Here is a 27,086-nt window from a genome sequence, read left to right on the forward strand (position 1 = left end):
ATTTTTTACTCCATCTAATAATATAATGCAGAACAAAGGGCACTTGATTGTTTTTAAAATGTTTCATCTTACAAAGCAAGCGTAAACTTTTGAGTAAGGGAGGGATGCTGAGCAACCTGGCAGAGGAAAGTGAGATGGAGCCTGTCTGATGCGAAGAGTTCACGTGAGACTGCCTTGTGCTGAACATGCCTAGAAGAAGAGTTCAGAGGGATACCAAGCAGCTCACTGAACCCACCCTAAGCTGCTTGGTTTTTCTTTTATATGAAGTACAGCTACTAGGCTTAAGCCTCTCAACACAATCCCAATCCATGTAACAGCAGCACCCTGAACACAATTAGCATTCCCTGGCAATCAACATTTAGTGTCAGTCAGGGTCATCAAAATATAGTTTTATTTACATTTTCATATTCAAATTCAATACAAATCATGAAATATTTACAACAATTTTAATTGTACTATAGATAAGAAAATGCATTGCTTTTCCCCTCCAGATTCAACAGTACTTTATTGCGGGCTTTAAGACAAAGTTCTGCTAACATTAGAAACAAGCCATAGATACAGAGATAAAAAAATAAAGTGCATCTGTAAGATGTCCTTAGATACCTTCGCTGGGCAAGGCCCCTACGCTTACTGTTGAGGCACCCCGTGTTGCTCCTTGACCCCAGTTCAACTCCCCACCGATGGCAGACAACTTCTCCCATCCTCTGTTACGGTTACGGGACGTCAGCTCTCCCTGCAGCCTTAGCACACAGGCGAGACCATGCACAGCAACAGTCCAGCATTTCTCAGGGGCTGGATCATTTTCTGAACAAAAACACAGCAGATCCTTTGGGAAGAATTTATCTTTTCATCTTTAGTTCAGTCTTCCTGAAGTCATCCCAGACTCACAAAGCCAGGACTCTGGCATATTGCTGGTGCTAGAGATGGTCATAACTCCAAAAATCATGGAGGATCTTTCGGACTGTCTAACAGGTTTGAGAAGTTCCTACAATTGCTCCCTTTACAGTATTGTGCAAGTCAGATTTGGCCTGTCAGCACGAAGCTCTCTTCTTTTCCCTTTAGGAATGTGTGGTTGGTGGGTTGGAGTTGAGAGGTAAAGTATCAATCGGTTTACTAGAAAACCAAAGACACTGTGGGCAAAATTCAATTTGACAGGCATTAGTTTGTACTTTCTCCTATCAAATTAGTGCACCTGCGAGAAGGATAAGCAATCCTCCGATGGTTAACCTGATCTCCAGGGGAAGTGTGCTGGTATCATTCCCAATATTATTCCTGGAAAGGGAAAACAATAGAAGTCTCGGCAGGAGCAAATTAGTGCACTGAAATATTAAATACAGTGTTGCTTTAAACTAAACCGGGTCTGGTAAATAAGTATTAGACCCAATCAAAATCAAATTTGTTTACAATGAAAATCCACTTGAATTAGAACAATAAACAACAAAAAAAACCCCTAATTCAAAACAATTCCCAGTAGAGACAGTTACGACAAAGAATCTTCTCCTTATTTAAATGACTCAAACACTGAAGAGAAGCTTTACATAAGATGGAACTTTTGTTTTAGTGTTAAAATCTGATGTTTTTCTTTATATTTAAGACAGCTTTATCCAAAGAGTGCTAAAACTAAATTCTGCATGGGAGATGCAGTTAAGAATTGCAAACCATACAATTATGATTTGAACAAGTCCATTTGATCTCAGCATTGCCAAGGCAATATTCTTCTGCTGCAGTCTTACAACATCTGGTATCCACGTGACAGCAGCAGGCAGCTCCTCACAGAAGGCTTACACCAAGTTGCTGGGCATGTTCTTAGGACTTGACTTCACGAACTTCTGTTTCATCTGCCTCAAAACTTGGGTTGTCAACGTGTGGAAGGACATTCACAGCGGAGGGCTGGGATTCATTGTTTACAAGATGCATGTTGTCATCTGTCCAGAACAAAACCAAGAAAAGGCAAATTAAGAAGTGTCATAGGCAAGCTTTACTACCTTAAAGCAAACCACGCTTCCTTTATTTCCACAAGCCTACTGCAGCAGTCTTTTCCCAGCGCTTTTCTTGCTGAGTGGGAAATCCGAGGCCATGCTCCAACTACCACTCTTCTGCTGCCCCTCGTTAGTTTGTGAGCCCATTCTTGACACTACCCATCATTTCTAGTGGTACCTGCTCAGCTGCGGAGTTCACTTCTCACCAGTGCTGAGCAAGCCTGGGTTGTGTGCTCAAGTGGCAGAAGGCCATGTGAGTCTCCAAAATCCAGCTACAAGGAGATTGGCAATTCTCGTATCACTTTAGGGCTACTGAAGACAGGCATCAGGAGCAACTTCTAGAGACTAGGTTCAGGATGAACTGTGGGACACAGGCTGATTGAGAGAGGAAGGCCTTCTCCCTACAGACTAACCTCGTTAAGCTGATGTTAGCGTGCGTCCCTGCCACTCAAATGGAGAATACAAAAGGGCCTGAGACGTACAACTCATGCAGCATCGCTTCAGTTGCTTACAGGGATGCAATTTTGACTTCTGATGTTTAGCTTATAGGAAGTGCCCTCTGCTCTGCTAGGGTGCCTAAACAGAGCACTCCTGTACGCACAACACTTGCTGGAGCAAGATGTCCCACAGAAGGCAGGCAGCAAATCCTGCGCTTTCTCAGCAGGTGGGCTTCGCACAGGAAATCTAAGCGGACACAGCCAGAGCATCACTTTCACCTCTGAAAGCTTCCTCACTTACTCCTCTTCCCAAGGCTGTTCCACAATGTAGGGGGTTGTTACTTTCGTTTGTTTACCTGGAACCTTTCAATTTTTAAAATCAACAGCAGCACTGAGCACATATGGGCAAAGTTGAGCACTACAAAGACATTTGCAATTAGTTTGCTCTTGTTCAAAAAGATAAGGTATTTGGAAAAGCTGACAGTCTTTTCCAATTAAGCTTCTCTGAAAGTGTTAAAGGATGACTCAGCCTTGGCAAAATCTGAAATTCAATTGAAGTATTTGTCATCTCTATTTTGCATCATCTAAGCTAGAGCAGGACTGACTCCAAGTTTTCTGTAAGTAATTAAGTACTTAAAGCAAACAGATCTGGTGGCAAAGCAACACTCACTCATCCAAATGAAATCTCCAAAGAGACAAAAAGATGAGGGACATCTTCAGAAGAATCTCTTTGGCCTTTTAAGTAGTAAGCCTCTGATTTTCAACTACTCATTTCACAGACTTCAGTTTTTAATTCACATTTAGGTTGTGCTTCATTTGAAAACAAAGACCAAGCACCAGAACCAAGTGCTAAAACAAAACGGGAGATTAAGATTACCCTGAAAAACAAGGTATTCAAGCACTGTGAGATGTTAGTAAGGCAAACCCCCCCTCATTCACAGCATAAGCAATGAAGCGCAATGCAATCTTGCAAGACAGATGAAACAGTAGACGCACTTTCTGATGGTGCATGTTCCTCCAGCACAGATTCATCTGCTCCTTGTACAGAAGCATATCCAGATGATGCTGTTTCACTGTGATTATCCTCTTCATTAACTGTAGAGACATTTGACGTCCTACTGGATACTGTGGCTTGCACAGACTCAGCCCCTTCTTCTACATCCTCCTGTGTGAAAAAAAGAGGCAACAGTTAAGTTACAACTATGTAGGAGGCTGCATCTTTCCAGGAGACCAATGCCTGCAAGGACTGGAATTTAGTGAACTTTCACCCAGAAAAAAAAATAATTTAAAATTGATAAAAAAGCTCTGCTGTTAACTTCCATAGGTGGCATCATAGGTGAAAACCAGTTGCTGCCTAATTGAGCGGGAAGTTCAGATGCAGCTTCTGCATTCTTCAGCCAGCTCTTCCCTTTTACTGCCCAGTATCAAGAAAACAGATTCCCCCTCCCACTCAGTGCAGATCTCCCTCCCCCAGACAAACTCCGCCATACGTTTTAACTGGTCCAGGCAGTGTCAGGTGTTGGCAACAGCATCCTCCCCTGGCACTTGTCACAATAAGCAGTTGCAGAACACATCAGAAATTCCTGATGCGTGTGTCCTAGGAAGTCATGTGACTCCAGGAAAGGCATACATGCCAACACATTCGCTTTACAAGGACACCAGGTACTTAATAACTGAATAGAGGCTGGTTTCAGGAACAGTATGAGTTCTCAAAGTCTGCCTGAAGCTTTAAGAAACATCCTTAGCTGCAAGCACAAGAGCTAAGAGTGATTCTTTAGTCATACATTACAATCAATTTTGGTTCACATTCTGCCCAAGGTTTTAGATGACACCAGCTCACACCAGGTCAACTGCAGGCTTTGCTAAAGGGGCCACACCAATTAGTCCTGTAGCATCTCACCACTGACATGGCAACGCTTCTGATTATCACCTGCGCTCTAGAGGCAGCATGAAATGGCTCAGCATGTGGTTTTTACATGTAGTAATCAGCATCACTACACTAGCACAATACTGATAATGGCATCTGCCACTAAGAAAGACTACTGGCTTACCTCAACACCCAAAACTTTGAGTATGTCACATTTGCACATCGGGCATGTCCTGTGTTCCAGAAGCCAGGGGTCAATGCAGTTCTTGTGGAAGAGATGGCTGGCGGAAGAAGGTAATGAACACATTAGGTTTCACACCAGGAAACTGTTTATGTGGCAGCTATGAAGGCCCATTTAGAAACACCAAGAATGTATTCATTCTAGAATGGATTAACTTATTTTTGCCACAAGTTTTAGTTGATAGTTATGAATAGTTGACCTCTCAACCTGTAGCTGGTTTATGCTTATTATTATCTTTACACAACTTGCTAGAATTCAGCATGGTCATCTTTGCTATATCAGTCCTAAGCATTATTTTTTTTTACGTCTGTATACAATACATTCTCAGCCGATAATTTAACTAATACAAATATTGACATCTCAGCCTTAGCTTTAAGGTTAATTTCTATCATGTAGATAACTAAATATCACTGGTTTCTGTTAAAACTACACAGAAAAATTATCCCAGACTCATGCCCTCAAGACAAACTATGCTCCCACACATTTACTTTGTATATGCAGTCACTGTGTATTCCAAGTGGATATTTGGCAGGCTGTGTACTTGAGAAAATAAATATAGTTCAGCCGTCACAGATGCAAATGTGTGCTTCTGTGAAGAAACTCAATTACACAATGGGTCTGAATTAGGCCACAGATTTAGGAGGATGACTTGAAATCCTGTAATCTGCCTGTTCCCTCAGCATGAATAGAAACAGCCAGGCAGACAGGCGCTGCTCGGTGTTAATCAGAACTCTATTATGAGACAAGTGCAGAGATCACCGCATCCAGTGCTCAGTATCCTACACCCCAGTGTGATCCATGATTCTCCAATTCAGCCCACATAACCAGCACCTCCTTCCAGCTGCACCAACGTAATGTCTAGAGTACAACCAGACACTTCCTTGATGTGTGACTATTTTAAGTACTTGGACTTAACACTGGTCATGCGTACCTCTGCTACTACAAATGCCTTCAGTTTGACTATCTGGACAAGAATGCCTTCTGCAAATACACACGCCCCAAATACTTAGATACCGCTGATGTGACTCACAGGAGCATTCGATTGTTTGTTTCTTTCATGGATATAGTTAAATGCTTTCAACAAGTAGGGTCTCAGTGTTGAGGTCAACCACCAACATCAAGTATGTTCTTGCAGTAAATATCAGTTTATAACAATTCATGTGAGAGAATTTAATATGGTTGATACTGGCAGAAATCACCACCGGTGAAGATTATCAAGTCAATGCAGTCATCTTAAGCTAGCGCCTCTTAGAGCTACATTTGTGCCAAAGAGGAATGAAACATCACAAAGGTATGTAAAAGCAGTCTCAGAGCAAAGCATAATGCAGCAGATGTGTATATACAGAATACATTCAAAAGAAGTTACTCCTGTCTTAACCCAGGAAGTCACACTTTGTTTGCAAGCTGATGTCAGGATTAGCAGGGTTTACAGGAAAATAATGAGAAGTCAAGTCTCCTATCAGCCAAAAGTATCTACAGCCTGTGTAAATGCTTCTGTACTCACGGGACTTATTTCATTACTAAGCAGGACTGCCCACGAGCATAAACCTGACAAGACAACTGAATAATCATTAACACCCATGCCTGAAAGCTTATTCAGTTCTGGGGTTTTTTTTCTAAACTATTGAGCATTAAATCAAGGAAGTTTGTTGATAACACCTTAACAGGCCAACCTCTTGATATCAAAACAGGTTAGAAGTCCTGCTGCTTGAGAGCAGAGAAAGCTTTGGCTAAACTGTAACCTATTGCAAAGGTAACCCCAGCTGAGATTTGATAGTGTTTGACAAATAACACTGCTCAGCAGCTACAGATTTTTCCATTCTTCAGAACATTCTTCTTTCCTACAATAAAACTTTTCCAAGTGTTTTGGTTTTTTTTGTAACCGTCCCCAAGGGTTACAAAACCTCTTCCCATGCAAAAAAAGAAAAAAAAAAAAAAGAATAATTGTGCAGGTCACATTGCAGTCCTCTAATTTTAGAAGCTTTGCCAGAGCAGTCCCATCCAGCAAGCACAAGGGGAAGTCCCACAGAACAAAGTTTCCTTAAACCCTGAAAAGGCTTCCTTGCTCGTCTTTGGAGCAAACAAATCAAAATCTTAGTGCTACAATACCAGGCTTCCACAGAGGCACAGCAGTGAGATACTACAGTAGAGAACTTTAGAAAACTAAATTGCTATATCTCTATTTTGTTCTCTATTTCAGATGATGCTTACAAGAATAGAAATGCTTTCTTCTAAACTACCAAAAGTTAGCATGGTTTAACAAGTTTAGCGGGAGCACGATCCTCTTAGTAACCAGTAAACTAAGTGACAAAAAATGGGCATAGTTTTGCCAGTTATCTGCAATTTGGAGGTAACAATCTTATACGCCAGCAAAGGAAGAAATCTTTTAAAAAGCCCTGGCATCCCCTGGAGAGGCGCCGTGGTCTGCCAAGTCACACTTGTCAATCCACTCACAGGGGACGTTATGAACACAGGCCAACAGGGCACACTTACAAGCGTGTATTTACACAGTTCCTGTTGTTCGAAACACTGTTTAACAGAGATTCAAGAATTCTTGCTGTGCAGCAGCTTGATTAAAGTTTGATCAGCTTTGTTAACATAGCAGAAGGAACAAGCGGCAAGAGGCATGCTTCCAGATTTTAGATTAAGGGGCAGTTTGGAAGACAACTTACTTGCAAGTCAGAATACGCACTACTTCGTTGGGCTTGTACAGCTCAATGCACACAACACAGCTGTCTCCATCAGGACCAGTTTCCTAAAGCAGCGAAATGAATTTACAGCATTAACAGACTTCGAAAGCTCCCTTTGAACTACAGTCAGATTTACTGCAGACAAAAGGGTCTAGCTGAAGCAATCCCGGCTCCTGTACATAATCTTCTATAAACACATTGTGTGGATTACTCATAGTCAAGCTGACACTTTAACAGAAGCATTGAAAGTTTAATCCCATGGTTTAGAAGTCAAGCGGCAAACCACCATTGGATTATTCGAGGCACTACTGTAGAGCTTTAGAAACTGCCACCTCCAGTTTAAATTACCAAAACAATAGGCAGGGAAGCTGATTAGATATATTAATTTACCTTTAAGCATCCATGCCAGCAAATTAGGACCTCTCACCTCAACAAGACTACAAGCAAAGCAGCTAAAAAGATAATCTGATTTATGAGAATGGGTAAATTGGGAAGTCTTGCACCCCGGAAAAGGAGGACCTGGTCTGGAAAAGGAACCGTCTCCACAAGAGACAGTTACAGGCTCAGAGAGACTTCTGCAGCCGGCTCCAGTACCAGGGACCACGCTCAGGCGCTGTGCAAGGGGTGTGCCATAACGCTCGGGAAACTATAGCATCAGCCGTACCTTGTCCCCTTGCTTCAGGGTGCGTAGCTGTAACTGCTCGATGGCCTTCTTAGCCCTGGCCTTTAGTTGTCGCTGTAACAGAAAGCAGTCCTGTTAAACACAGTCTTTTCCCCTTAAGTGGTAGTTACTAATACTTACCATGGTGCTTACTGCGAGCAGGCACCAGTTTTATAACCCTGATGTTATCAAAACAAGCCAACTAAGCATGACCATGCTGTTTAGAGACAACATGAAACCAAGCTTCAGGACATATTGATGTGGTTACTGACTCTGGATGACGTGCCAACAAGGTATTTGCACATGCTTTGTTTTTACCTAACCTTTTCTCAAAGCACAGGAATTTCAAGGGTTTCTTCTTTGAAAAGATGCAAGGTAATACCTTGACCAGATTAGACCTAGCCAAAACAAACAGAAGCCTTCAAATTGACTTAGTACAGGAGACCGAACATCGAGTCCTAGAATCAATAATTTTAACTACTCACTTTATGACAACTTCCTGGCACAAACTCACGTCCTGATGAAAGGTGAGATTCTTTACCGATCAGCTCCGCTCCCACCAGCGCACCCTGAACTAGTCCTCTGCCACCACTGCTTGACAGAGCACACAACCAGCTCAGGAGCCTCCTGGCACCGGCCGCTCCCATCAACTGGAAGAACGCAGTTTTATCTCAATATTGGTTCAAAGTAACATGCACAAAGGAGCTGGGGGGGAGCTATTTCTCCCCCTCCCCATGACACAAGGCATGAAACAAATGAAATGACTAGCCCCAGGTGGATTACAAGGCAGCTTTAATGAAAGCAGAGGAGGAAGCATCCCCCTTCATGCAATAATTTGCTGGCTGCTGCCAGGATGGCAGGGCAGAGCTGAGCAGACAGCAGAAGCCCAGCTTGCCTGGCAACTGTTGCTGCCCAGCTGTCACTGCAAAGTATTTAATTAGCACAGGAGCCAACCTCCCTGTTTAAAGGTCACAGGTTGGTGCTGTTCCACCAGCACGAATACGACTGTCCTCTCCCTCCCTGGTGCACTTACTGCCTCGGCACACGGAGGTATCGGGCAGCTCCATCCCAACACGGCACTTGTCTTAGGGACAGACTGGACTTAAATTTTGTAGCCAACCAAAAATCTTCTTCCTAATCCAGCTGCTCAGTGCAGGAGCCCCACGTTGTTAGCTTTCCAGCATTACTTGCCCTTATGCATTTTAGTTCAGTTACAAGAATCTTTTCTGGGATGAAGGTGGAGTGCTGGTGGCACTGGTACAGAAGGAACGAGCAGGTGCAGGGCTGCTGCTGCCACCCAGCAAACTCAGGGAGAACTGGCAATTCAAGTCTGGATAAGATTCCCTGTGCTGAAGCAGTTAATGTCAAACAAGTTAATTTATATGGTCCGCTGGGACCCTGCCAAACAGTTTCAGTGCAAAATGACTTATTTGTGTATCAGCATTGTTTTGGGATCCTAAAATCAATATGCACACTTTTAGGAGTTTAATAGTTGGTAGCTATTAACAACTATCAAGAGATACATACAATCCAAAGGCGAAGCATGCAAACAAGTTTTCAGGTATAGTTTTTAGGAGCAAGAACTAGTCAAGTTTTCTTTGAAGCTTGTAAAGTTCTTCCGCTGAAGACATCAATGTATGTTTCTGTATGTCACTTATGGTAAACTTTAGAATGATGTTCCTCTTGTCAACATTTCAGACTGAAGTCACAGAGAGGCAGCCACATACTCATCTCAGTTAATACTGAGGCCCCCAAAAGTTTCAGCAGCAAATGCAGTAACATCAACAGAGCAGGAATGCAGCAATGTTAGTACTTTTCATACGCAGCCAGAACTATCTGTCACTGCTACTTGTTATTAATTGAGAACTAAACTTTCTAGGAATGTACTCCCTCATCAGTATCTAATCTACACATCTAACGTCAGGCCAAGCATATTAGACGGGACCCAACTGGCTGTATCATTAATAATTTACTGAAACAATAATTTAAGTTTCACCTGGGCACAAGTTTAATTGCTCTTCATGAAATGCACCAATGGCAAAGTCACCTTTAACATTGATTTTAGTAAGTACAGCAGAACACCCCTCCGGGGGCGTGGAGAAAAGTTCCAAGAGGAAGCTTTTTACTGAATAGCCTACCAGGAGATCCAGGATACTCGAGCTTGGAATGTCAAAGCATTTTGGGAAGCCAAGTTTTTCAAGCAAACATTAAATGTTAGTGATGTTAAAAGTCTAAAACCCAGCAACTCTAGAAAAAATAGCTGACGAAGTTGAGGCAGAAAAAAAAAAAAAAAGAACCAAGACATTACAAAACAGGCCAGGTCCCAGCTCCTATCCAGGCTCTGAAGTAGAGAGGCACCTAGCTGGGAAAATTAGGTTTGCTATTTGCTTAGTCCTCAGTCTTCCCAAGTCCAACACTGCTGATTTTATCTCCGACCCCTTCTGCATAGGGGTGCGCTCCTGGCACCCTGCGAGCATGGTCACGGCAAGGCAGACCCGCATGCTCTAAGGAGGTCAGGAACTCCTGGTTTTCTCCTGTAAGCTAAGGAATTTCTTCCCCACAGGTAGCTACTGCCATGAAAACAGTTCTGAATTGTGCAAAGTTGAGCAATTCACCTCCTTCAAAGCCATTAGTTCAGCCATTTTCTCAGCTGCAACATCTAATCTTTATGAAATCAGTGGAAGTGAAGACTTGAGCTTAAATTAGAAACCAGGCCACAGATAACATCACTGGCCATTTTGCATTATTAAGAAAGGTTAATATATTGAGGAACTGAATTTGCCAGTACGCCGCTGACTAGAAAGTTATCAAGCCACCTACCACACTTGCCTTGTTTTTCCACCTTCTGCCTCACAGACCTCACAATGCAGCAAAAGATCGCAGAGGTGGGGACTTGAATTTCAAGCCCAGAAGAAAATATGCGTTCAGATAAGAACTAGCAGGTTGTAAACGGTTTAGCTAGCTGGCTGGTGAGGAAAAAGCTGCTCTGTTTTAACCCACAGTTAGGACAGATGTGCTACCAAACTTATGTTCTCACTTGGACAGCAAGACAACATGACTGGCTCTTCTCAGTAGTCACTCAACTTTTTGAGGAAACCCTTTGCACAGTTTTACACACTACTGACTTGCATACAATTCCTGCTCAAGCTGAGTAGGAGACAGCTGCTGCCTTCAAGAAAAGCCTGCAGAGGAGAACATGTTTAAAGCCTAGGTTATATGTGATCAAGCCATCCAGAAAAAGTGCTTTCACCAGAAGCAGCAAGTAGTCATACGAAGAAGCACAGAAAATGTATTGGCAAACAGTGAAGTTTAAAGGTCTTCAAAAGCCTGACTGTCTATACAGCAAGAGATTGCTTCAGAAAGCACTGAAGTCTGAAGATTTTTCTCAAGCCAAAAGAAAAGGGAAAACGTATCGCCAATATGTTAATACCTAGGAGCCATCCAATTCAAGCAGGGGTTTCTACTAGTCCCATGCACGAATGAAACACATATCTAGCCAGGCTCTTCTTTTCAAGAAGCCTTTGCAGAAGAGGTATCTAGAAAATCTTCTCCCCTCTTTCTGTTCTACCCCTCGGTAAGCAACTGGGACTCCATCTTCCTTGCCCTTTTCAGTGCAGGGCCAGAGCTCTCCTGGGGCTGTGGCTCAGTCCACACGAACAAGCCAAATATTCAGGAACTCGAACAAACAAGAGACAAGCTGCAGAGCATCATTATCAAATATCACAATTAGCTCACCATATCACTCGGAGCAATTTAAGAAGTGTTCGGTTTGGTTCAAGTGGTAGACTGACACTTTAAAAGACTCCTCACACAATAGCAACATAAACCCACAGGAAAGGTCAAAAAAGCAGAGAGATACTTTGAAGAGTAGTAACACTGGGTAAAGGGATGCATTCAGAGCAACACTTCACTTCTGAAAGAGCGCAAATTTTTAATGCTTAACTAACACACTTGACTGTTTCCTAAAGGCACGCCCCAAAAGAATGTACAACCCTTCAACATCTGCGCAATAAAGGAGACAAAGCACACCCCTTTACTCCACCAAGTAACAGACTGAAGTCCTGGCAACCCGAGTTTGCAAAGGGCTGAATGATGACAGGAAAGCTCCCCATCTGGCATGCAAGCTGCTAAGCTGCTTGACTAATATTCAGTATTTAATAGAGTCAACGCAGTTAAAAGTCTCAAACTTTGGATATACACTGAAAATCCAGTCAGCTGGCTACCAGGGAACACTGTAGCATCACATTTTAGTAGGTCACCTTCACTAACAAGATCTTTCTTGTTATTCTTTGCTTATCTAATCATTGTGAGGTCAGTTTTTAGATGCCATGGTACGAAAGCAATTGAAAACAATTCTGGATTGTCTTGAGTTTCACTTTTACAAAACAGTACCTTTTTACCCCCCGACAGCGGAGGCGCTTTCTTCTATTCTTATACTTTATAAAGCACATTTTAAGGCTCCTTAATTTCACTTCAGCTGAAATCATGTGGAACTGGCATGTCATTTATCAACGTTATTTTTCAATCCACAGTAAATTCCTTGTGCACGCAGAACCCAAAATAGAAACACTTTATGAAGGTGCTAGCCAAGCAGACTGGATTTTCCCAGTACCATCTACCACCGAGGCATTAATAACATTTGTAGCTTGTTGAAAGCCTGATAGCTCAGAATAGAGCTGACTTCCACAACTGCTCTGCTAAATACCTTCAAAGGAGGAAAAATTTTCATGCAATGTGATACAGAATGTCTTTTGCAGACCAGCTTCTAGGGCAGCCAGTTTCTCCTGCCCAGGTTTGTTTAGCATTGACCAGAGTTCTCATACCAAGGTAGATGGCACGGAATGAAAGAGGGAACTCAGCAGCAGGAGACGGTGTGCATCTCTGTCCACAGATGTCAGCAAGAAGACAGCACCAAGTTAGAGCTCCAGGCCATCCCTCGTGAAAGGCACTACAGAGACAACTCCACTTGACATCCAGGAGTGGCAATGACACATCTCACAGGCAGATGAGAACTTCCAATACTGCTCTTTCAACTATTTGTATCCTTATTCCCCTACTGTATCCTCACATCACTTCCAGGTGTGGCATAACATCAGAACGTGCACTTAGAGGAGGCCTAGTCCAGAAGCTGAGTCAGACACAGCTTAGACCAGGCACAAATACAGTTTCAGCTCACTGTCAGGTCTCTAGTCTCAGTAAGGATACAGCCAGCTGACCATCATCCACAAGACTGCACTTAGACAACAGGACTTCAGAACACAAACTCGACTGAGTTCGGTTCTGTGATTACTTGAGAGAACCCAGCATTCAACTCTGGTCAATATTTGAGCCCACCGTTCAACTCCAGGAATATTGCCGTCATTCACCCTAGCTAGTCTGCCTGCCTGCCAAGAACATCAATGGTTCTACTTGTTAGCATTTTAAAGAAGCCAGTCCTAAAATGTTACAGAAGCCTGAATTTCAACACCTATGTTCAGCTTTATCAGCCTATTTAAGAAGGATCTTGCTCAAGGTGCCCAAAATCTCCAGGACAGCAGAGCAGCTCAGCAGGGCAGGTCTTCTGCAGTGGGAGAGAAGTCTGTCATTTCACTATCTAACCACTGATCCAGAAATCATTCACAAACTCTGAGCCCAGCTGGAGAGAGATGCTCGTGCTATTGCTGTCTGTAGGAGAGGACTCTAACAAACTCTTCTTCCAGAGTTCAGGTAGCTCCTGCACGAAGCACTGCAGATACCAATGGTCCCCTTTGCAACACAGCTGTAAGGGCAAGGCCTGCGCCACTCGCATCCTGTTCCTGCTGCTGCCCATCACCTTTACCAGACATCATGCCAGGGCTTTATTCTCACTTTTAAGGCTTTTGACTTAATACCTGCTACTTCAGGGCTAAGGTGGGTCTGATCAGACTGAAGACAAAGCCATAAGCACAGTCCCATCACCTGATCAGATTACTGCACAGAAGAGGGTTACTTGGAAACTTAACTCATTAGCAACTCCCTGCCCGGGGCTTACGAACACCATTTAATAGTGCTTTTTTTTCAACACCTAATTGAGGGTGTCATTGCAATTCTCGTAAAGCTTTCAGTCAGAAAGCAGCTTTCAACAAGCAGCAGTTTCCTAACTTGTGGTCTACAGAAAGGCAGCCAAAGTCGTACACCATTTTGCAGCCACATTTGCAGTCGTGTCTCACATTGCAGCTAGCACACAGGCAGTGCGACGTGGGAAGTGTGAGGGTCAGCTAAAAGCAGTTTAGTGCTCTCACCGCCTCCAATACATCAGCATTACGGCTGCACTGCAGTTCAGGGAGTAAAATTTGTAGGAGACAAAGTTAGCTAAACCTGATCAGTTGCTTTCTCCAGACAGTTTGCTTTTTGCTTTTTCTTTGGAAAGTTTTAGGCTGCTTAAAGATATATCTCAGCATTTTATAGACCACACTTCTTCTTGCAGAATGAACAAATTCAGTAATTTTGGTGCTCGAGCAGTATTTTGCCCTCAAGTTCTACAGCATGGAGGTTCAGGGGTATAAAAAAAAAAGCAATGGCACACACAAACTCACCTGATTCTTGGACTGGGCCCTTGCGATCCTGAGTCGCCGAGCAGAATAATAAATAAAGTAGCCCATGGTTGCTGCTGTGACAATGAAAAACGACACCGAGATGAAGAAGATGGAGTACTGATTCACCCAAGGACCGTGCTTTTTCCCCACTTCAATGACCATAGTCACTTTCATGCCACTCTCAATCCGGTGTAAGATCTCCATGCCTTTCAGGTTGCCAATCATAATTGCAACGATGCTCTCAGCACCTGCAAAAGGAGAAGGGGAGTCCATGCTCAGTTCCCAAGTGTTGTATGAGAGTCATTGTCTTAGATGTTCCAGTTCAAGTGCTAAAGAACAGACTGGAAAGTTTCTAACTAGCATTTGCAGATTCAACGTGAGCCGATGGAATAAGTGTCATCTCCATGTGCTTGTTCAGTTGAAAGGTATGTCCAGTTCCCCGATTACCTATGAGCTGCATAAGTGAACCATATTTAGAATCCATTCCTCTCCGTAGTGCTCCTCACTGCCATACAGAACACGCATTGTCATTATTTCAGACTCAACACTTTGGCGATTTACATTTTAACATGCCTTTGAACTACATGAAGTTAAAAATAAATAGGGTCAGTAGGGATTGTGGTATCTCCAGGAGGTCAGGGATGCCAGGTCCACAGCTGGTGGCTTAAGGACCCTTCCTGTAATGGATCCGACTCCCTCCCTGCTCCGCTGCTACTTCTTAACACCTCTTTTCTAAATTTGACAGTACTGCTAAGTACTTCCCCAGACACTGAGCAATCAAAGCCATAGATCAGCCTTTGCTTCTGTATTTTCAAGGCAGTTGAGAAATGTTTGAGTGAAATTTGGTTGTGAACTAGAAATGTTGTTGTGAGTTTCTAATGCAAATTCAGAAGGATGCAAATATTGAGGTGTGCTTGGCTTTTAAACAGTTGGTGGCAGATGGCACACTCCATGCAGATTTTAACAACTGATTTCATTTACTCCATTGAACACCATGACAAGCCACCAGAGAAACCAAGGGTTTTATGGTCGGAAGAAATTTCAAGCAACTCTGGTCACCAAGTACAGACAAAGCTGCTTTCATTTGGGTGACACGTAAGTGTTTGAGGACTCTTGATACTATGTGCAATATAACAGAGAGACTTCTAAGAGGAGAAAAAGGGAGAAACGGAGATGAGGCAATCGTTATTGGCCTCTCTCTAAACTAAATACAAGAAATGTGGATTCGAAGACCAGCAAGTCAGGAGTCTCACTGCATTAAACCATCAGCTGCACAACATTCATAATGGATATTGCATGGTGAAGGAATAAGGGCTGTTACAGAAGTGCTATTTTTAGCTAACCTCCCAGCCAAGGAGGAGACCAATTTTTTTCCCCTCCATTAAAAGAAACCTTATCCAACTTCCAACTATCAAAAAAAACAGAATTGGTGTTTAACCGCAAAGGCTCTCATTTGAAAAAGCACTTACTAGTTTTCCAGCTTGTTCACATAATGCCTTTGATCCAACACGGCTAAGCATGATGTCTAGCAACTCTCCTCAGCGTGACTAAACTCATCTTTTATTCAGAAAGCTCCTTGTAATGAGAAGTACATCACACAGAAAAGAGGGGGGGGAAATAAATCAGCCAGACTGCAACTACTGTCCTTTATGATGAACTAGGGCTTATATATCAGTTATAAAATGAGCTGGAGTCAGGTGTGAGGAGCGAATAAAAAAAATTAAGCAAGGGTCAAGTCAGCAGCTGTGACTTACTTTCATAAGCATGGAAGAAACTGTGGAAGAACAGGCTGTGTCAAGAAGAAAATAAAAAGCCTGCCAAAAAAAGCAAAAAAGCTTGTTCTGCCTTATTCCCCTCTGCTTCTGCATGTCTCAGTAGTCAAATATAGCTTGTGGTTATGTGCAATTCAAGATGTAGTATAGGAAGTCCTGTTAATGAAATGTCACCATCAAGCCTGCAAAACCACTTCAGTTACTAAGCCATCAGTTGTGAACAAGTTTTACCCTTAAAGAAAAAAATCTTCCATTTAAGTTTCAGCCTAATCAGTTCACCAGGATCTCACTGGATGACAGTATTAAGGCTTCTCCTGACACTTCCCCCCCCCAGCAGAGATTTCTCTCTCAATTTCAGCTCTGCTTTAAACAAACACACGCTAGTGGTCAGCTGGTAGCTCTGACAGGTACTGAAACATGTTACTGTGGCCTGGGAACCACCAACCTCGCCAGAGGCTCCTGACAACGCCTGGGCATCTTAATGGAAAGGAGCTATTTGAGGGGACACCTACAGATGTGTCTCAAGCACAGCAGCTGCCCTGAACTGTCAGCTTCCCCCCGCCAGACTCCAGCAAAGCAAGAGGAAAGTCAATCAGTTGTGCGTGGCAAAAACCTCACAGAAACCCAAGTTCCTTGCCTAGGCATCAGCTTTTGTGATTCAGGTAATGCTTTCTGTAACAGTTTAAGGGACATTAGAAGGTGAGATTAAGCTGCTGCCTGTTTAGCTAATTAATGGGCTCATTGCTAAACAGAAGCAAAACCCGTTTAGTTAAATATTTCCCCGCCTCTCTCCTTTCCCATCTCCTGTGAAATCGGTGAGGGAAAGTTACTCAAGTCTTTCAACAAATGCAATCTGCCTCTGTAGACGTGGAATTTTGCAGAAGGCGCCTCCTAAATCACAAGGCAGCACACTGGTCAAAATCTGAAGGATGCTGTTTTGCAGACACGGGTTGGCACAGATGAGGCACAAGAACTTCAGTGGTTTCTTAGGGCAGGGAGGAGCTGGGACACAAGCACATTTGGCACGCAAGGAGAGCGCGTGACTGGGATCAAAGCTGTACCTTCCTGTATCAGGTTTACTTAGACGCAGAGTGGAGTCGTATCTATTTATACCAATATAAATACCTGTATTAAACACTGCCCTGCAAAGGCTTCACTTGTTCTGCCATTGCACTTCTGCTCCCTCCAAACGTGACGTTACAGGTTTGGCAATTCAGCAGAGAGATGCAACGTGCAAGAGGTGTGCTGAACTGGGAGCATTAACTTTTGCACAGTAAACACCTGCTTTTTCACATTAAGGGGATTATTGTAACCCAGGGCTACTCTTGTGTGTGCTACAGATAAGTCTACTCTGAACCAAGCAAACTGTGGGTCCTGGAGAAGAGTCACCCCTCAATACTTAGCAGACTGCAGTGTAATCGAACCAATGCCTTCACAGCAGTAATTTTCAGCTAAAAATCACAATCTGTTCATGCATTAAAACACACCGATGCAAGGATTAGATCTTGGGGCCAACCAAATCCCCTGCTTCAAAACAAGGTATGGCAAAGCATTGCTTACCCGATTCAAATTAAGTATACACAAAATACAGGATAACCAGAACTTTAGCTCTTTGAGTCACTGCATACGACTACGTCCCAGACAAGCAGGTCCCTACTTGCCGCTGCTAAGTATGGTGGGACTCCATGGCATACCTCAAGGCAACACTTGCCTGGTAGATCCATGCTAGAGCACAGCACTGATGCCTCCAGGGTCTCCATATCTCCTTGCACAACTATCATCATAAACCCTCTCCCCACAGAAGCAGCTCCGAAGTGCTGTCACAGTGTGTTCAGGGTGAAAATAAAGCTACGAGCCGATTCCCACAGAAGGTGGGATTTTCAGATTTGCCTAATTTTTTTTTTTTCTTTCCTCCCCCATGCAAGTGAAGGAATGAGAAGCCCTAGCAGTTTAGAGGAACCACCTCCTTCCCAGGCATATTACAAGTACAATTACAACTTCTACAAACACTACAAGCAGGTTGTTCTGGGGATTACAGTGAAATTTCTTCTTTTTTTTTTAATGAAGAGGGAACTGGTTTCCCATAGATATTGATTATTAATATCCAGTAATGAGCCTTCCTTTTTCACTTCTCTGTTGGGACCTGTTGAAGTTGTCCACCCTTTCAGGTGTTATAGTACAGCTTCCAGGTTGCCTGGAGTTCACCAAGAGTCAAGGAGATTCAGAGATTAGAGGCAACATGACTGAAGGCTTTCTGCCCAGCTCCCAAAACTGTTAAATCCTGTCTATAATATGGAAAGAGAAAACAAAACTTCATAAGGCAGCTACACTAGCACTCCAGGTGAAATAAATACAGCAAAGTAAGATTTATTAAAGCCCAGAGACTACAGCCACAGCACACGGACTTACAGGAAAGTTCTGCCCACCAGACTCTGCCATGGTGGCACTGAGCTTGCCTGTGGTCTTGACTTGAATTCTGTGCTACTTGGGAGCACGGGAAGGCCCCACCAGCCCTCCAAGAGCACAGCTGCTAGCTATACGTGTAAACAAACTGGCAGATTTCCTCACCTGGGATGGAAGTTGAATGCTACCTTAGTCATAATTAAAATTTATCCCTCATGTCCTGCATCTCCAGCCTCGCAGTTGAGCCACTCACTGCACGAGAACGTCAGAACAAGTACAGGGCACTGCCCAAGCTTCACCCATTCACAGCAACCATCCCTTCCGAGACGGCTTTCGTAAGCAAGTTTCCAGGGTTAAATCCTGCCTCCTGGACACTCCAGTGCAGGCTCCTACAAGTTGAAACCACGCACGTCTGGAGGGGAAGAAACAGGCCTTCTTGTGCAGGCTGCTCCTCCTCAGAGCTCCAACCCCTGTGAAGTCAAACTGAGCTGTCGCACTTTCAGATCTCAGCCTTTTTTTTCCAGATGTTAGGGCGGGGGGCGGAAAAAAAAAGAAAACTTTGCCCCTGCATTAATCTTAATGTAGCTTTGGCATTGTGCATTTAATAAAACCGAAGCACAGCCTGGAAAGGGGAAGAAAGAGAGCACCTCCAGTAATTTCAATCTCTGCTGTGTCAGCGAAACCCCATCAAGTTATGAAGGCCATATTTCAGTTCCCCAGCTAATTAACTGCCAGAAAACAAGTTTCATCTAAGGAAACTTTTTTCCAAAATTGTTTGAATTTAAGGAGTCTTTATTGTAATACCACATTTCTTATTTACCGCTTGAGTTCCACAACTAAGAAAACCAAACTGGTTCAGCCTGCTAGCCACAATGCCAGCTTTACCATTGTACACTATTTTCTGGTGCAGCCCATTTTAAGGCCTAATATTCTAGTATCTAACAGAAAACACTGTGTGCCTTCAAAACTTAGGCAAAAAATTCAGTTATGAAACTTGCCATCTCTGCACACTTTCCCCTCCTCTACCACTGACTTCGATACTCCACCTAACACCACAGAGAACGTTAATTCAATCTAAGAGAAGTATTTAACATTCTCTCTGTGCAATACTCTGAGGTGACACTGACAAACACCGTGTATGTTTTTCCAGCTCTTGTGAGGCCCTGGCAAGGCTTTTTGCAGTGAATAATTAACTTCCAGCTGTTTGATAGCTTTACATGTCATGGAAGCCAACTCAAGAACTCCAGCTCCACGTCAGCTTCTCAAGCCTCACTTAAAATTGGTTTCTCAGCTTGTTGAGGCATTGGAAATGTTTTACATTGTTTAAGCATCCTTTAAACCAAACATATTCAGCTTCAGTTAAGTCATGAAAGACCCTTTAATTTCAGTTTAAAACCTCAGTGTAATTTGGGGGAAATTCTACCGACCCTTATTTTCTCAGATAGCAAAAGCCAAACCCTTTAACGTCTCTATCAACGTTTACCAAGAATGGGCTGTAGAACAGCGTGATGGGACCCTTTCCTCTTTGGGAGCAGACCTGGCTACAACATAGATCGGTAAAAACATTTGAGGAAGGCAAGTTTTGTAGGAGTTTTTAAGAAAGAAGGTATAAAACACAGTAAGTAGGCAACTTATTTCCGAAGAAGGAAAAAGCTAGCATGCCGCACACAAGCTCCAACATATCCAATTCGGTTTCCAATTTCCCTTTCTGAAAGTCTGAGGTGTTGCATCATCTTTAAGCAGAGTGAAATTAAGCACCCAGAGTTTGTTTTGCCAGTATTATTTCACTTCGTCCAGAGAGCGCCTTGTGCAACCACCACATCACACTCCTGCCACGGCTTCCTCTCCCTGGGAACGAGCACAGGTCACCCTTGTCTACTCACTTGGTGGTATCAAGCGAGGATTGTTGGGTATGTTTAACCCAACGTTCAGCCAACACTAAGTTTTCCTGGGCTTTTAATATTGAAGAGAAACAGTTTCACAGAAGTCACCGGAAAGGGAAGGAAAGGAAGCAGTATGGCTTTTCTACCCGAAAGTTAAACATTATCTTGCCCTGCGTAGGAGAGGTTTTCTGACAGACTAGCCATGGCTAGCTCATCGAAGTTGTTTAATATCACAGTGGCAGAGAGTGAGTCCAGCTAAATGAAGACTTTTTTTTTTTTTTAAAATAGTCACCTTTTTTGTTTCACAAAGGAATTAAACAGCGATTCAGCAGACAGCCAATGAACTGTTTCCTCTGAACGCTTTAAGAGGACTGAGAAACGAAGGATGCAATTATTAACAGATTAAAGGCTGCAGGCATTTTGCTACAGCTGAGTAAGTTCTGCCAGAGAACTACTACAGGATGAAGGATTTTGTGCTTGTATGATCTTGCAGAGAAGTCTTCAGAGAATGCAGTCACGCAAGAGCTGTTCAAAGTACCACAGCAACAACCCATCACGCCCCCTTTCCGCAGCTATATAAAGCCCCAGCTGACCACCACATAAGCCACATGCTCAGAAAAAGCAGAATGGAAGAAATTACGTTTGATTTTGATTGCTTCATATGCAAAAAGAAGAGCAAAAAGCAGGGTTCAGAGGTTGAATTCTCAAGAAAAGGATAGCGTCTCCTTAACCCCAGCTTAATCACTATCTGAAGGCTCTTTAGGGAGATGAAACACAAACCCTGGCTTTGGACAGATGGTGGCTGGATCTCTTTTAGCTACATGATATGGTGCTGGCAGCACAGAAGATCAGCACTAGCTGTGCCTTCAGCCATACCCAAAGGAGGTAGCACTCCCCTACCATCCCTCCAACCCCCCAGTGTCAGCAAAAAGGCAGTAGGAGATCCAGCCATCTCCTGTGCTTTACCACGAAAGACATTGTCAGTTGACTCTCCAAGAATATCCTGCCAGATTAGCACACCTGGCTCTTCAGGCATGTAAGAAGAGTATTTGATATACTATCTATCAGGTTTAAAGAAAAAGGTAAGACATAGCATTTTGAATATTGCTTATCTCACTGTGTTGAAATAGTAAGAAACGGGGGATTTCTGGTTGTTCTCAAACAGGCTGGTACAAGTTTACTGTTATCTGCTACAGTAGAAGGGAAAATAAACTAACAGCATACACAGGCCGAGCCAGTATTACAGACATGATGTAATTCACCTGGGATGAGAGGCCAGCGCTGCAGACAAAAGCCACTGTGCCTCAGCACCACCCCATGCTCCGGGTGCGAGGGCCGTGCCCGGCCTCAGGAGCACTGGCAAACCAGACGCTCGCACACCAGCTCTGCTGTCATCACTGGTACGATGCTGACCAAAGCAAAAAAAAAAAAAAAAAAAAGCAATGATTGCTGTCACCCACATGCACAAGGCCAAGTCTTATCAGGAACGAAGGTCTGACTGAGCAGCACCCATCCCGGCGCTCATCCTCCATCGCAGACACTGACCGAAACATCATCCTCACGCCATTGAAACATCATCCTCACGCCATTGTTGCCCTGTGATAAGCTCTCCCCGTTGGAAGAGGGGAGAGTGACTGAAGTCCTGGTTCCAGGAGCAATTTAAGCCTGGATAAGCTGACACGTAGGAAGGCTTGTCCCTCCCCCTTCTCCTGCTCTGCATGCTCTCCACCCCAAACATCACCTGGCACCAAGATAAAAGAATCCCTCCCTTCCAGGCTACTTTGCAGTTATTTAAAGCAACAGCCCCTAATGACCCCAGCGTTTTGATTGAACTGTCTTCTTGCTCACACCACCACCTAAGCTTAATGAAATCTACTTTCAGCTTGCTTTACTTGGCAGCTGGCACTATGCCTGACCTCTCAACATACAAGTCTTCCAAAGTAGAGGTAAACATTCAACAGCGAGATACTTGAAAAACATTGCAAAAATTGGCAGGAGTACCCAGGAGTAGGATGCAATAGCTAGATCTTTAAAAAGAAAACAAAAAAAAGGGGGGGAGGGGAAGGAACATTACATGAAATTTAAAGATGAGACAGAGTCTTAGAAGATCCTCAGCATGGTAAGGACAGAAGGGAAGGGAGCAGAGAAACTCCCTGGTGGTTGTGTTGCATGAAAGAAACACCTATTTTGGAGAACTCATGCCCACAGCAGTCTTAGTCTTCGCCTGGGAACACATACCACCGTATGCTCCTCGCCAACACTACATTTATTAATGGACTACACTGCTTGAGAGCTACCAGCCACGTCCATCTAGGGAGATTCACTCTTTGGTGAGGTTGCCCTCCAGAACAGTCACCCAACAGTTAATGTGGGTAAGGAAGATTTCCACACTAGGAACGTGGGGGAACTTTTTACCAAACAGGCTGGGTATCTAAAGGAGCACATCAAGACCAAATGTAGTTTTACATGACGAGAGTTTCCACGAGTCCCCAGAGGATACTGGAGGTGGAAACCAACCTGCGCTCCATTTAGTTTAAATAGTGTTAGAAGTTATTATTTGCCAAGTGGATCCAACAATTACCAGCCCTTTTTTCTGTATTTCTTTCTGAGCCTTTGAGACTTATGTAAACGCTGCCAGGCCCTAAATCCTAGAACATTTAGAACACGAAATCAGCCTTTAAAACAGCAGCCAAGACTGTACGCTTATTAAGGGCGCTGAGATCTGTAGAACAGCTCTCTTCACATGCTGTTTGGTCAGTAGCACTTGCAAGAGGGAAGTATCATCTTTCAATCCAGCAAACAGCATCTGAAACCTTCTGGGGAAACGGCGATCAACATTCCCTAATGAAAATTCTCCGGTGAATTTACTCAACAGCTTTCAGCAGTTTTGATTTAGTAAATACATTGCTCACCCTCTTCAGATGAGATAGAGCTCACAGCTAATATCCCTTCCTCTCAACGTACTCGTAGCAGCTAAAGTGCTCGCTGGAAACCAGCAAGTTTGAGGAAGCTAATGGTAAAATAATGTAAGTCAGCACAGTGTAAGCCAGAAGGCATCTGTCTGCAGAAAGATGGCAGGTCACATTTGATACAAGGGGGGGAACAGTGATGAGCCCCACTGCTCTTTGCTCACTGGCACATTCAAGACTGAGGCAAACAAGCACCGTCATTGTTTTAGGGCCATATGTCCCACACAATGAAGCCTCTACTACCACAGCTGTCACTTAGGATTTCAATCCATCCTTTCACATTTCATCAGCTCAGTAAACCCAAAGAGCAAGGGCACTTCACAGACCTGTTCCAGGCTGTCTCAGGGTTGGTGCCTACCCTGCAGTTTTCCGTGGCACAGAGGTACCTAAATGGGACCCAAAAGAGCAAGGGCAGGGATCAGAAGCTGCCAGTAGCACTGTTTAGTCTGTCCTGCTGCTCAGTGCCTCTCATGCTTGCCCAGGTGCTGTGGGCAGCCCCAACTCACTATTGCACCCCCACCATACCCTGCAGGTGGGGATCAGGGTCACCAGCCAGACTCTGTACCACGGTCGGTTATCCGAATGCCGCTACAGCTGTGACATTCATTTCTTCTAAACCAGGCAGCCAGGAGAAGTGAACTGAGCACATAAAGACAAAGTTGCAGCACACACACATCAAAGAGCTATTCCCAGATTCCAAGAGCTGGGAACTCCAGGCACTACATACAGGCTGCCAATACGATCCGGGCACAGGGGGTCCATCCAAGTTCCTTCTCAATAAGGAGCTGCTGGTAGGAAGGGCTAAATAATCTGCAGGGGCTCGACCGGACGTGGCCAGGGAACATGGGACAGCAAGTGACATTACTTAGACCTTGCATCCTCATTCCTCACCTCGGATGTGCTCGGCACAAGTCTTCACTCACGGCAAAGGAACGGTGCGCTATTTGTTTACATGACATTTACAAAGCTTCAGCACAGCCTGCCGTGGGACTACTGCTCTGTCTCAGCCTTGACCGGGATGAGTTTTACAGCTCACATCAGCCTTTTAATATCACGGCAAAGTTCTAGCTTGTTTCTAAAGATCCTGCCTCACACAAAGTTGGGGCAGAGCATCATTATAGACTTTTGCCATCCACTGTTTCCTCAAAGCATATGGAGATTAGCCTTCACCTCAGTGAAATTCCTGCAGAACAAGTTAAGTGTCAGTGTTACATATTTAACCTTTCCTTCCCCTTTCACCCATTGATGCGAGTTTACACTTGAACCAGATCGCGTTAGCATGAGACACGCTCTTACTGTTTTAGCCAGAATTATTTAGCTGCGTTCCCCCGGAATAAACTCTCTCCAGATCAGGTGATGTGCTTCTCAAGGCTAGAGTTACACGACGAGAGGGAAACCAAGGAAAACTATCACAATAGCTCTCTGACCTGCAAAGAATCCTTCTTTACCAGCTACAGGGAAACGCTTAACACCAAAGGACACTTTCCACGGTTACCACCATACCCTGACCCCAAAGCCACCCAACAGCCTGGTTCTACCTTAAGTCAAGGTCCACCTTTAAAACAAACCAACTCTTGGTGTGCACTTTTTCCCCACATGCTGCTCTTTTTCTCCAATCAAATGTCTTTTTCAGAAGGTCAATATAGATTAGAGAGAGGTGCAGTTATAAGCACACAGAACTGTACTTTGAAACCCTGCTCAGCCTGCCACAGAGCGGTACCATCTTCTTAAAATGAGCACAATTAAAACTCAAGTTTGCTAATTGATACTGTTTTGTGCTTATAAAAGTACAAAGTAAATGTTACTTTGGACTCCAATAAATTCTTGACATTCAATGTGTTAGAGACAATTAGGCAGGATTTGGTCATATCTGATTTGGCTATTTATTGCGTTCTGTTGTTTTTATTGCCAGGGTGGGTTGGGTTTTGGTGTGGCGTTTTTTTTTTTTTTTTCCTTGTTTAAAGTTGGCACACCAGAAAGTTTCCACACAGAGGACTGATATAAGCAATAAAGAATTCATCAGACTAAACATGATGATTATAAGAAAAAAAAAAAAAAGTCTCTGGAAGCAGGATGACCAGGACAAACACTGCTGTCAAGTACAGGCACATTTAACTCTCAAAACCAGAAAGTTGCTTCAAAAACTGAGCTTGACAGCCCCAGAAAAAGGCACAATGTACTTTTAGATAAACTTCTGTTAATAACTTTTGTGTTCTGTTGCCACCAAAGTTCCGCAAAGAAAAGCATGTTGTGCCACATGTTTTATCAAAGCCCACCCGCAGGGACCTCCCCTCTCTGCCAGGCTGACGACAGCTCCCGCATCCCGCTGGGGAGAGGGGAGCCCTCGGGGCAGGAGGAGATGCTCCCCTGAGCATCCCGGGAGATGGAGAGCCCCGAGGCTGAGCTCCCCCTCGCCCCAGCAAAGCCACCTCCCGCTACTTCCCACTGCCTCAGCTTGGAGGAAGCGCTCGGCCTGCTTTGGTTTCACTTGACAGCGTATGATGGCCCACTTAAAGCAGAAATTAAAGCCGATTAGGAAACCCAGATTGTAAAGTCACCGTTAGCACAGCTACAGCCGTTACAGAAACGGCGGGAGTTGTAGTTGCACAAAAAAACGTTCCTCATTGAGCAGGGCTACCCTCACCACCGCCTCCAGAAGTGTTAGAGCATCCAGTCGACCACAGCATGCCAGAAGAGGAGGCCCATCCCAAAGGGCAGTATCACCAACTCTTACCTCTTGAGTCTGAGCTCAGCCTACGGCGCTACATCTCATCAACATTATACAAGCAACATCCCGCACTTGGCAAAACGAACGAGGCTGATTGATTACTTGTAACTTGCTTCCTCTTGGCTTTGCTGTGTCGAAAGCCTGCAATGTTTGTCAAGTTTGACTGGAGAGCGTTGGCTCCCAGCAGGGGCACAGGGCAGGGGTGGCCCAAGCCCAGCATGCCACCAAAGCCCCGTGAGCACAAGGAAGAGCGTCGCTGTGGGAAGAGGTGAGAACAGGGGCTCGCAGATGACTGTGACAACAGAAAAGGATAACTCAAGCCCAGCGAGGAAGAAAAGGCAGAGTGGAACAGGAGAGAAAGTGAGGGACTAAAACAAGGACAAGGAATAACCGTGCTAGGACATGGCAAGGAAGAGTCACACGGATGAAATAAGCGGTTTGACAGAAGCTGTCTTCTCCAAGAAGTCCCTGACCTGTTTGTCTACAGTTCAGCTGTGAAGTTTTAACATGCCCTCGAGCCTGTATCCCATCATGTAGGATAATCAGGACAGCTAGAGCCACTCTGACATAAATCCCTCAGCAGAAAGCTTAAGGACGGCATGGGAAAGGGAGGAGCTCTCTTGGAGCAGACCCGGCAGAGAGCAGATGGCTCATTTCAAGAGGCAGCTCCTAGCATGATTAAGATGCTGTAGGTCTCCCAGTGGCCAGGATGGAGGAGTGGGCTGGAGCACATATACCTGCCCTCAAGAACAGCTTCAGCAGTGACCTACCCAGGTGAGCAGTGCCAAGGGAGCTCCTCCGAGAGCTGCAGGATTAGGCAGGCACACAGTGAAGAGGGTTCAGGGCAGGGATCCTACTGTCAGTTCAGCAGGAGGAACTCGCTCAGAGGTAACCACAACTCA

The 27,086-nt window shown here is 44.2% G+C and overlaps 1 protein-coding gene across 2 annotated transcripts in view; it reads right to left on the minus strand.

Annotated features, from left to right (window-relative positions):
* Positions 1 to 390: 390 nt before the first annotated feature.
* The window catches only part of RNF128 (ring finger protein 128), a 41,918-nt gene continuing 15,222 nt past the window's right edge, over positions 391 to 27,086 (minus strand). Inside the window, exons 2-7 of one of the 2 annotated variants that reach the window (XM_063346481.1) lie at positions 14,430 to 14,677; positions 7,879 to 7,950; positions 7,197 to 7,279; positions 4,468 to 4,564; positions 3,413 to 3,581; positions 391 to 1,925 (exon numbers count right to left, since the gene is read on the minus strand). In XM_063346481.1, the coding sequence (XP_063202551.1) occupies positions 1,807 to 1,925; positions 3,413 to 3,581; positions 4,468 to 4,564; positions 7,197 to 7,279; positions 7,879 to 7,950; positions 14,430 to 14,677 (788 nt within the window). In that variant the 3' untranslated portion in view covers positions 391 to 1,806. The remainder of the gene's footprint in view (positions 1,926 to 3,412; positions 3,582 to 4,467; positions 4,565 to 7,196; positions 7,280 to 7,878; positions 7,951 to 14,429; positions 14,678 to 27,086) is intronic. The other variant, XM_063346480.1, reaches the window with a different exon arrangement.

Source organism: Chroicocephalus ridibundus, chromosome 9, assembly GCF_963924245.1.
Source record: "Chroicocephalus ridibundus chromosome 9, bChrRid1.1, whole genome shotgun sequence".
Taxonomy (NCBI): Eukaryota; Metazoa; Chordata; class Aves; order Charadriiformes; family Laridae; genus Chroicocephalus; species Chroicocephalus ridibundus.